The sequence below is a fragment of the Hydra vulgaris genome, chromosome 11, assembly GCF_038396675.1.
Source record: "Hydra vulgaris chromosome 11, alternate assembly HydraT2T_AEP".
Lineage (NCBI taxonomy): Eukaryota > Metazoa > Cnidaria > Hydrozoa > Anthoathecata > Hydridae > Hydra > Hydra vulgaris.
The window spans coordinates 6,300,758-6,313,842 of record NC_088930.1 but is presented as its reverse complement, the minus strand read 5'-3'; the positions used below and the strand labels follow the sequence as shown (position 1 = coordinate 6,313,842).

The 13,085-nt window shown below is 27.0% G+C and overlaps 1 protein-coding gene across 1 annotated transcript in view; it reads left to right on the top strand.

Moving 5' to 3' along the window:
* Positions 1-5,910: 5,910 nt before the first annotated feature.
* Positions 5,911-13,085, top strand: part of LOC100197232 (uncharacterized protein C8orf74 homolog) — a 31,077-nt gene continuing 23,902 nt past the window's right edge. The window contains exon 1 of the mRNA XM_065809917.1: positions 5,911-6,175. Within this exon, the coding sequence (XP_065665989.1) occupies positions 5,962-6,175 (214 nt within the window). The 5' untranslated portion in view covers positions 5,911-5,961. The remainder of the gene's footprint in view (positions 6,176-13,085) is intronic.

The following is a 13,085-nucleotide window of genomic DNA, read 5'->3' as shown; positions in this document are numbered from 1 at the left end:
AATAGAAAAATCTGAAAATATTCGAGTAATCGAATACTCGAATAATTTATCAAAAAGTTAAAAGACATATTAAAAAAATAAAAAAAAATAATAATCTAATTTAAAAAGTGTTTTATATTTTATTTTGAACGATTTTATTATTTTATATATGTATTATTTTTTTTCTAAAAACATGTATTTTTAAAATAAAAGAGAATTGAATGTTTTGAAATTTAGACTTGTTCTTCTTTTCGTTTTAATTGCACCTGCTGTTGAGAATACTCTTTCAGAAGCTGTTGAGGTAGGGCGTATTGTTATTAAAACGTTATACAAAACTTCCAGCATTGTCGACCGTTTTTTAAAAGAATCCAATTGACGAAATTCTTTCTTCAATTCAATATATTTATCAATTTCGCTGCGATTGCTAACATGACAGTTTTTTGGTTCTGTAATAGAACTTATTGCATTTTGGAGTTCTTTTTGCAATCCGACTGCAACTGGTGATGTTAATTCTATTAAATCATCTGCATCAGATGAGGTAGAATCATTATTAATTTGCTCTTCTTCAAACATTTGTGGATATATTTGTTCCATAACTTTAACAGCGAATAATATTGCTGCATTTTTTGATGAATATTTAAAATGAGCGTTAGAACTTGGTATATTTCCACTCTGCAGATAAATGATCAATGTCATTAAAACTGAATCTCTTCTTTCATCCATCCTTATTTTGATCGCATGTATCAGTTTTTTTGCTATATTAGTTTGCATTGGTTGCAACTTTTCAAACAAAAATTTGTAAACTCCTTCAGCAGTTATGAGATTTGCATCATTTTTACTTAATTCAGTAACAGCAGTTTCAACTGGTGCCAGAACATCAACAAGATTTTGTAGCGCAAAATTATCATTTTCTGGAATTGGATCAATATTCAATTCGACGAAGGATTTGTTAACACGATCTGATAGAATTAAAAATCGTCGAATCATTACACTCAAAGAATTCCATCGTGTTTTTATGTCTAATTTTAACTTGAGTTTTTTCCCCATTTTTTGAGCTATATTTTGTTGCAAAATAGAATGCTTTGTAGCCGATTTTTTAAACATTCTTATAACACCTCTTAACCTGTTAATAATTTGATCAAAATCTAACGTCATATCATGTTCATCTTCCTCAATAAACACCAAATTGTAATCAGAGCACTGATCTTCTGTGGAATCTTCTTCTACATCTTCATCAACAAAATCTTCGGTATCGTCAAACACTTCATTGCGAATAGAATTTTTTGGTATATAAAAACAATCCATCACGGCTAAATAAAGCGCGTGATTATGGCAAAGTTGATTTAAAACACCTAATATATTACCATATTTTTTCATTACGGCTGCTGCATCGTTAGTAGATGCAATAACATCATTTTTTAAGAAAATCCCAAAGTCTGCTAACTTAGCTTCAACCAAATGTTTAACTGTTTCTGCATTTGCCTGCTTAATTATTTCCGTTAAACCCAGAACATAGCATTCAATTGTATTTGAGTCTATTCCAATCACATGAGCTGTTACGTTTACATAACGTAAAATAGTACAATCTGTCCATTCATCCACAGTAATAGCAAATTTGCGATTTGCTGTTTTTAATTTTTCAAATTTTTCCCGCAGTTCAACACATTTTTCTTTATAAAAGCTATTGATGCATTTTGAAATAGTTGTCGGACTTTTCGGCATTTTATAACCTTTTTGTTGCACGTAACCAGCTATAGCTTGGGATTTACTCATTGCTGTGATAGCCATTCCATCAAAAGCTGCGACTTTTGACAATATTTCATTTAAAGATTCTTTTTTTACAAATGGCCAAATATTACTTATTTCAGTATTTTGTTTTTTCTTAGGAATATTATTTTCTCCATCATTGTCATTTGATACCGATTTAGATATCAATATGTTGTGTCGTAGCTTCAAATGATTAATCATAGCAGTAGTTGAACTTCTCCATCCTATGTTCGTGTTGCACCTACCACATTTAGCTTCACCATTATTTTTTTCGTCTTTCTTAAAAAACTCCTATACCTTGGATTTTTTTGACATGGTTAAAAAAACCAGAGATGAATTATCTAAGAAAATCTAGAAAATTTTAACTTACCACTTCAAATTATGCAACCACAAATTGTATATTATATTTATTTAATTGTATATAATATTTATTTATTCGCAAAATATTAAAAATTATTATTATTAAGATTATTATTAAAATTTTTTTTTAATGGAACAAATATGTATTTATATTTTTAAGCAATCTAAATAAACGACTGTTTTCTAAAAGCAAACAAAAATAATGTCACACAAAATAAAAACCATACAAAAATGCAATTTAAGTTTTCCACTTCAAGGTTATATAAAAATTCTAAGAATTTTTTCCGTTTGCAAAAAGAGAAATATTTTTTTCGTTTGCAAAAAGAGAAATTAACAGTACTTTTTTAAAAGCTTACTCTGCCTTAACATTTTTGAAATTATTTGAATATTGGAGAAAATATTCGAATATCAAATAGTAAAAAAACACGCAAATATATTCGAATATCAAGTATTCGAATACTCAATTTGGATGGTCTACAAGGAATCCAAATACCATTATATAGATTAAAATGCTTTTGCAATTTGTTAGAATTTTTTGTATTTTAATGTATTTGTATTTTGAAATTTATTTTAAAAATCTAGTTTTAAGATTTCAACCATACCTACTTTAATTTCATATACATGTATTGCAATGTTTTGTTGTTTAAATTAGGTTTTTTTATTAAATGACCAAACTACACCATACTTGGACTTTTCAAAAATGGTTTTCATTAATAAACTTTAGTTGAAACTTGAAAGTCACATTGCTGATTCTCACATATAATGTGCATCTTGTATGAGTAATTCTTGAATAAACTTCACAAATTTATAACTCTTAATAATCTTTCGTATTTTATTTAATAATCTAGTTTTGTGATTTACAACTTCCTGTAATTTAAATAAGCATGTATTGCAATGTTTTGTTGTTTAAGTTATGCTTTTTGTTAAAATTATACTTTTTGGCTAAATTACCCCATTTTCGGATTTTTCAAAAATTATATTCATCAGTAAGTTGTGGATAAAGTTTTGAAGCTGCATGACTGATTTTCACATATAATGTGCATCTTATAGGGGTATTTCTTGAATAAAATCTATTGTTTTGTATTTAGGAACTTATTGAAAAAAAAAATACAGCCAAAATGTGGCCATCTTACCCCACCTGGTATATATATATATATATATATATATATATATATATATATATATATATATATATATATATAATATATATATATATATATATATATATATATATATATATATCAAATAATATTCAACTTTTACAATGTATGTTCTTGTATCTACACATTTTTTTGCAATTCTTTTTGCTGAAATAACAGTTATTCATGAAATATAAATAAAATAAAAATATTTTATATATGCAGCATGTAAATCAGTATCAACAAGTTTCATATTTTTAAAAAGCCAAAAGTAGACAGCAGTACCATCTTAAAAATTGTTTAGAAATTAGATCTGGATAAAGCTTTAAACCTTTTAGTATGAGGAAATTGTAAACTTAAACTTTTGAGATATTCAGATAATTCATAATCAAGTAACTGGTTTTTAATAAACTGATTTTTTGATAAACTGATAAAAATTTAAGAAGAACTTATAGTTTTACCATTATTTAAAAGAAAGAAATTTCACAAGTGTATTCCTCGGTATGTATTAACAATCTTTAAATTGCTGATGATTATGCAATGAATGCATCGTTGATATTTATGATCTATAATAATCAAATGGTCTCAAAAATATTTAGAAGCATAAATATTAATTTAATCTGAACATGAATTAAAGGGTACTATCATTTATATAAACATAGAATAAAAAATACTTTAAATATCTAATAAATAAAAGTTTAGTATTCGAAGGTCTTCAAGCAGTGGATTGGAACTGGTGTACATATTAGCATTTAATACAAGACAGTTTGCTTGTTTTTGTTTTTAATAGATACGTGTTTGTTTTGAAGGATAAGTGCTTGCCTAGACAGTATTAGAATATCTAATAAAGCTATAGATAAATATTTAACGAACAGATTTTAAACAGTTTTTACCCAACAAATGCTTTGATTTGTACATAATTCCAATACTTTTTAAAATTTTGAAGCAAAAGATTATTTTAATGCTAAAGGGGGTACAAAATAAAGTAATTTTGTCGCCAGCAGGGGATATATTTAATAAAGTAATATTGACGTCAGTAAACAAGAGTGAAATTTAGAAGATAATAAGTAAATACTAATTATATGAATAATAAACAATAAAGAGCTAAAATTAGATCCCTGGGGAACTACACAAGTAATGTTTTTTAATTTGGTACAGACTTTGTCAATAAATTACACCTTGTTTACGAATGCTCAGACAGAAACAACCCTATTTAAAATTATCATTTAAATCCACTTTTAAGTTCAACCCATGTATATAATGATTGTATTAAAACGCATTTAAAATTTCCTTAACTCAATTTATTAATTTAAATATTACTTGTTCTGTCGATTGACCTTTTCTTAATTTATTACTTTAAATATTGCATATTTTGTCGAGTGACCTTTTTTTTATTTACTCGTTTTATTATTATCTATTGCATGTTCTGTCAAGCAACTTTTTTATTTTGGTTTATATGGTTCACAAGCAACCACTTCCAAGCCATTCCACATGAAAAAAGGAAAAAACGAGCATACATCTGAAAGGTGTAGGAAAAAAAAAAGGCGTACTTATAAGGCGAAGGTATAAATTAATCATTTATAAAAGTATTTGCATGAAATTAGGAAGAAAACAATTTAAATAAAAATTTAAACTTTAGATAAAAATTTTGTTAAAAATGCAAACTTTAGATATTTTAATCGAGAATTTTTTTTTTAATTTTTAGACTTCTTTGCTTTACATTAAGACTTACCTAAATGATCAATATATGCATCAGGCCGTAGCAACCAGAAGAAGGAGGGGGGGGGGGACAGCAGAGGGCATTTGCGCAACCCCCATTAATTTTTCAAATCAATAATTTTGAAGAAATTGACTGAAAAAGTGATTAAAAAAAAATGGTCCTTAAAACTATTTCATGGTAGTACTGCACCCCCCCCCCCCCGATATGCATTCAAAACTTTTTACATGTCACTATGCCGTTATTTCCCGTGTACTCTTTATCTAAATAAATAAAAAAACAACAGATAAATATATATATAATATTGAGATGTTTAGTAATTATTTATTAAATAATTTCTAAACGTTTCTTAAATAATTTAATCGCATTACGATTAGAAAGAAATAATTCGATAATTTTAAAAACTTTCCCAGATTAAATATCATACTAAACAAGCTTATGGAGAAAACTTGCATGCCAGACTTCTTTACAATATTTCCATATTTACAACTATCTTGTTGTTTCCAGTTTACTTTAAATAAACTCAGAAATATTCAATCGGGCTGGAGGTTTTATTATTTAAAATATTATTATTTCTTAGTAAACAATATATTTCAGTTTTTGTTTTATAAAAAATCTATAGTGAAATACAATTGGAGTTCAGCTTTAAATACGGTAAAATGGGTCTAATAAATCTAAAAATTAATCTAAAAAAATTTCTAAATTAATCTAAAAAAATTTCTCATTTTCCAATAAAAAAATTATTTAAGAATTTTTTTTATATACCATTGACAAAAATTTTTGTTATAATAAAATATAATATTATATTAAAAAGCTAAAATTAAAATCTTTTATTTTTAATTTTGCGTTAATGACTATGTTCTTTAAACAAAAAAATATAAATCGTAATTTGGTTACCATAGCCATAAAACCCATTTTAAAAGAAATAATGCAATTTAAAATTACTTTATTTTAAAAACTAATTACGCGCTATGGTAACGTGTTTTAAAATGCGTTACAATGCCATGCTTTGAAGATGATTTAATCAATTTTATAAATAAAACATTAAATGAAAAATATAGTTGTGATAATTTATCTTCTACTTCACATAAAGCTTGTATTTTTGTAAGTTGCTTGGAGTTTGCGTATGAAGAAGGCCTTTTGAAAAATGAATTATCTTGTTTTCTGACGTACTTTAATGAATTACTGAATGAATTTATATCAGTTAATGAAGGTAAGTTATTCATGATCATTTATTAAACTGAATTCGAACATTATTTAAAGGAGGCTATTTGTTGTATTAATCTATAAACAATGATAACAATTCTAAATCAAAGATTAAGATAAACTGGAAAAAACTGAAACCAAGACCAAATCTATTGGCTTTCAGATTTGGGATTATATAGCATTATTTGTATGTATGTATGTATGTATGTATGTATGTATGTATGTATGTATGTATGTATGTATGTATGTATGTATGTATGTATGTATGTATGTATGTATGTATGTATGTATGTATGTATGTATGTATGTATGTATGTATGTATGTATGTATGTATGTATGTATGTATGTATGTATGTATGTATGTATGTATGTATGTATGTATGTATGTATCTATGTATGTATGTATGTATGTATGTATGTATGTATGTATGTATGTATGTATGTATGTATGTATGTATGTATGTATGTATGTATGTATGTATGTATGTATGTATGTATGTATGTATGTATGTATCTATGTATGTATGTATGTATTAGGTACGGGACATGAAATTTTTAAATTAATCAAACACTAGATTGTTATATATCATTGGAAAGGTTTTTAACTCAGTATTTTAAAGATGAAAAAATTATCAAAATTGAAAAATTCTACAAAAAGTTTTGGCATTTTGAGTACTGAATTTTTGATATATAGATTTCTTGAAGAAACTGTGATCAAATTAGAGGTTTTTTTTAACCTAAAACGTCATAACATGGTCAATTCTTATTGAAATACATAAAACTTGGTATCAAATGATAGGTTTAACAAAGGGCAGTATGTATATACAAAGAGTGTATGAAGGGCGCTAGAGAGGTGTCTACAAAACTCTTTATTATATTGAAAAATGTGAATTTTTTTAAAGTAAATATTATTATTCAGTTGAAATTTATAACTTTTATTTGTATTTTTTAATATATCTAACGAGAAATCCTTTTGGCTTCGGGGGCACCGTCTGACCCCATATCAAGATTATTACTTTGTATCTTCATATCTAAATGCATGCAATTTAGTATCAAAAGAAAGAAAGGTTTTAGGGATAAATGCGTGAAAAGGGTGCAAGAGGGTATTATTCAGAAGCCCTACACTTCTCACACCTTGGGTAGGATGGGTTAAAACTTAAATATTATTTTTTTGTAATAATAAATAGTACTTAAACACAAATTTTTCATGAAAAATTAAACTCAACTATATACAAAAATTAATATACAAAAAGATTATATACAAGTATCAACTTAATAAATATATACATACACACTATACATACACCTATCAATAAGTGTATATAGATTCAGCTAAGTGAATCTATATAAACTTATTAATAAGTATATTTATAGTTGTTTATAACTAAATTCCTGAATTTTCTGCCATCCCTTCTGCCACCAGGAGGTTTGTATTTAAAATGACGCAGGTCTTTACCTCTATTCTGGGCCCATATGTGGAAGGCCCTTTTAGATTTAGGCCCAGGGTGGCTTTGGCGCCAAACCAAGAAATCACTCCTAGACAAGTCTATATTTAAAACAAAAAAAAATTAAAGGAGTGTTCAAAAAATTAAAATGAAAAACAAAAATTAAAACACAGTAAAAAACTTACCAATGAAGTCTTGGTTTTCATTCTGGGTGCCAGATGGCAGTGATGACGTGGATGAAGCTGGTAAATTTAATTTTCAAAATTTTTAATATGAAATAAGTTTAATAAAAGTTATAAAAAATAGTGTTCATTTAGTAAAAAACTATTTAAAAAAACAAATTTACAACATTAAGATATATCTACCAAGTTCCTCTCTTTTGCGTCTCTTACCTCCTTTAATGTATCTGTAATAGAAAGTGAGAAATACCTTTTATATTGCCACTTCAAGACAACTTGCACAGCATCAAGACAAGCAGAAGTCATTTTTTTAAGCTGGCTATCAATGGAGCTTATACGAGTGTTAGTGGTTAGCAATGGAGCATATATTGATTTTAAAATGTTAGGGGCAAGAGTATTCCCAAAAAAATCTGTTCTTCTGCAAAACTAAGCAGCTGGATTAGATTTACAATTTGTAATTATTAGCAAAACTTGTTTCACTAACTGACTACCAGAAACATGATCAAAAGTTGCATCCTCAGCTAAAACATAAAACTTTTTCATTTAAGGTTCAGTAGAGAATTTTCCAAACAATGCAAGTACGCACATTTCTTTTAAGGCAGTTTTATTACAAAATGCTCCTTTTAGAATTGCTTGCAAACTTTTACATTTTACTGTTCCAACAATGAGAAAATGTTTAAACTCACTGTAATGCTTCATAAAAATGAATTAAGTATGAAAAAGAATATGAAGCCGATTTCCACGATATCTAGGAATAATGCTTTGTAGTGGATCGTTTTTATCTAAAAAATTTACAAATCCTTTTGATTCACCTTTGACGTCTTTTGTTCATGGCTAAAACAATTTTAACTGCCATACAATCATTTCCAAATAATTAACAACTCTCACACTCGAGAGACTGTAATTGTGTCAAGAGGGTGCAAATGGCAGTTCAGCTTATTCAAATTCTTGCCCCAGGTTGCACAAACTTTGCTTATATTAAGATGGTTAACTGCAACTCTGTCTGATATTGTGTTAGATATATTTTCAATAATCGAGTAACAACATTCATCAAAGCTACTTTGGTAATAATCTGAATAAACAAATGCCATATAATCAATTGAAGTGCATGTATGACTTTCATAATCAAATGTTGTTCCTCCTGGTAACTGATCTAGAGCAAACACAAGACATTTATCTTTAGATGTTAAGGTAATGCTATTAATGTGGACACTTTCTTGTGTTGTAGCATCATACCCCAGAGTAGGATTATTATTATGCATAGCCCACTCTGCTGCTTGCAAATCTGAAATACTGCCAAGTTCACGAGATCTTTGCTCAACAGTACTTTGATGAGGAATATTATTAAAAAAAACACCCATATAATGCCCTATTTTGCTCATAAGATATGGAATGCTACCTGTTGGTATATTACACAACAACATATTATAAATTATTATTCTAATTTGTGATGAATATGTTTTTTCATCTTCTAGCATAATTACATTTCATTCCTCCTTAATCTGGAGCAAATCATTCTCCAAACTAGCAATTACCGTGTTACTTGTAAAAACAGCAGCATTATGCATAGTTTTGAGTTGCCTAAAATTATGCTTTTCATTTAAATTCAAAGCTTTTTTTTAAGCTTTAAAGTTATGAATCTTCTCACTGTAATTTTTTGTGTGTGTGTTTTTTTTAGATCTCATATTTCTGCCCTTAAAACTTTAATTATTTTTTCTTTTTGTTTAACATTTTGTCTTGGAACACGTAATTGATTTGGCATGCTGTTTAATTCAGCTTTTAATAATGCTATCTTGTTCCGACATTCTTTGTAAGAGTTAGCAAACCGAGAAGACAAGTAAGATAACCTTCCTTTTAGTTTTGTTTTTTAGGGCCTAATTTTTCTCTAAATATATTTATTTAGTTACGTTTCATTCGCTATAACCTGGTATTTGATAACCTGGTATCAGATGTTTCATATTGGTATATGAAACATCTGAGAAGCCTGATGATAATACAATATTAGGCAAACTTGGTATAAGGCCTAAAAAAGATTTATTGCAAAATTCAAAAAAACGCGTACTGTCCTCAGCCCTGTTGAAATTTCTAGACCAATTCAATGATTTATTTATGAGACTCATAACCTGATTTTTACATGTTTCTATTTTAAAATGTTTAGTGACTTAATGAGATGTTTTGAGAAACGAATCACTATTTTTTGTAAATAATAAAAAAAAAAATTATTATTAAAAAATAGTATATTTAAATAATGATAAATATAATGACATTGCAATTGCTAACATTTGACCCCTCCTCACTGCGAGTGTATCGCATTATTGAAGCTTAAAAAGTTCTAATTGGAGTATAATGTTAAGGTGTCTGAGTATGCTTTTTTTTCAATGAAATTTGGCTGGTAGTAAGAAAAAAGGTTTTTAAAGGTGAGAGAATATATTAGAAAAATGAACCACCATTCCTTCAATATATACTTGATGTCCAAAAAACAATTAAATTTTTAACAACAATCAAATTCATAATAAATAAAATTTTACATAAAAATATCCATGCAAAATAAAGTTCCATAATTCCAGTATTCAAAAAATATCTATGTTGATACATATTTCTAAAAAATAACAGAGCAAAACAAGTTCATACCATGCAACTTTTTAACAAACTTGAAAAAGCGTATCACAGAATTTGGCCGAAAAAACGGTCCCGTAAAATCCGGATTTACGCGTACCTATATGTATGTATGTATGTATGTATGTATGTATGTATGTATGTATGTATGTATGTATGTATGTATGTATGTATGTATGTATGTATGTATGTATCTATGTATGTATGTATGTATGTATGGTTGTATGTATGTATGTATGTATGGTTGTATTTATGTATGTATGTATGTATGTATGTATGTATGTATGTATGTATGTATGTATGCATGTATGTATGTATGGTTGTATGAATGAATGTATGTATGTATGTATGTATGTATGTATGTATGTATGTATGTATGTATGTATGTATGTATGTATGTATGTATGTATGTATGTATGTATGTATACATATATATATATATATATATATATATATAATATATACACATATGTATGTATATATATATATATATATATATATATATATATATATATATATATATATATATATATATATATATATATATATATATATATATATATACACCCAGTGAAAAAGCGCACATGGGATACGGGTGGATTTTTCCATATGTAACCCATGTGGGGATTATTATTTTGTCCCACGTGGGTTTCATATGGTAAATCCCACATGGATTCCATATGGTAAATCCCATATGGGATACGCGTGGGTTTTTACCATATGTAACCCATATGGGGATTATTATTTTGTCCCATGTGGGTTTTATATGGTAAATCCCACATGGGTTTTATGTGGTAAATCCTACATGGGATATAGGTGGAAAATACTACATGTTATAGATAAATGCCACATATTTTAATCCAAATGGCATAAAAGTAGTCAATACCAGACAAATGAAAGTCCGAATGCTTCTATGATAATTTTTAAAAATCCTTCAATTTAAAAATTACCTAATTAGTTATTTAAAATTAATCATCGAAGCTTTCAGAGAGCCTTAACTTAATCTGATATTTGCTACTTCATCCCATTTGGGATTCAAAATGTGTAGCATTTTTCATCTTTTACATGTGATGTTTCCACCTTTAACCTATGTGGAATTTACCATAAACTATTATAACGAAATTTTATAAAATTAAAAAACGTGTTACAAAATGAATTTATTTTTAATTAAATGCTATTAATAAATACATTCAAAATATATATTGAAAATATTATTTTTTCTTTTGCGATTTTCACGCCGTCTTTTCTCGATTGAATTAAGTAAATCGCTTCAGCTTGAATAGTACCAAAGTTTTTAGTATTTTCTAACTTTCTTCAAACATTTTCTAAAAAAAAATATATATATATATTTATAAATAATTACAATATATATATATATATATATATATATATATATATATATATATATATATATATATATATATATATATATATATATATATATATATATATATATATATATAAATAGAGAGAGAGAGAGCAATTTTAATAAGGAACCTTATTAGTCGAGCAATTTTAATTATTAGCCAGGTTGAAGTCATTAATGACTACAATATTTCACAAATAGTTATTTCCTAGTTTATTACTTACAATGACTAACGTATTATGGGCAATTGAACACATATTATGCGTAATGAGCTTGAACCCATGAGGAGAATCCTGAAAAAAAGTGGTCAATTAGGATAAGTAGTTAAACAAAAAAACAAAAACAAAAATGTAAAAACCTACTTTTTCAATGATGTAGACGTTGGGTGCAATAGCCACTGGATGCAAAAGTATCTTTACTTTTTCGTCACACACACGGCCTTCTATAATAACAGGCCTTGACATCGCGCAAATTGCCGTAAAAACTGAAGGCCAATTAAACTTTCACTTTTATATTGATATATTTTTATATTAGGTAGGGTGTAATGGCAGTCTATGTTTTCTAATAATAATCTCTAGTAAAGACGAAAATATAAAAAGAAAACCAAAAAATTGTTAAAAGATAATCATATTTTTCGTATTTCAAATTTCATAAAGAATATTTATGTAATATTAAATAGTACCAATAACAAGCAAAACCATAACAAAGTATATATCTATATATTAGAAAGACAACTGTATTTTTAATTTTTTTTTGCTAAAAATGGTAACAAAAATCACCAACAATAAAAAACACCAACAAAAGTTGATTCAAGCAAAAAAAAAGTTTTATCAATATATCTCAACAGGGTAAATATTTACAAATCCAAACATATTGAGAGACATATAGGCTAATGAGAAAATAAAAAACATAACAAGTAAATAGCATAATAAATTACAAAACTAATTTTCACATAAATTATGATAGCTTTAGTATTTTGGGAGTGGTAATTAGTGAGTAAGTCTTTAGCAGAATATTAGAATATACTCTGCATTGTTTTTATGTGATTTTAAATTTATATTTAGCAGCAACGAACTGAAACTGAGTAACACAAAATGTTCTGCATAAAGGGTCAGTAGCAACTTGAAAAAAAAAAAGCAAAATATTGACCATTGGACAAGAGTATCAGAAGGAATTTCAAGTCCGCCTCTGTTTAGGCTATACAGATAACTTCCATATTTATAATAATAATTGGTAGAATCATCATAAATTTTTATTTCGCTTTTTTGCACATAGCCAGCTATGTAAACTATAGCCACTAATGTAGATTT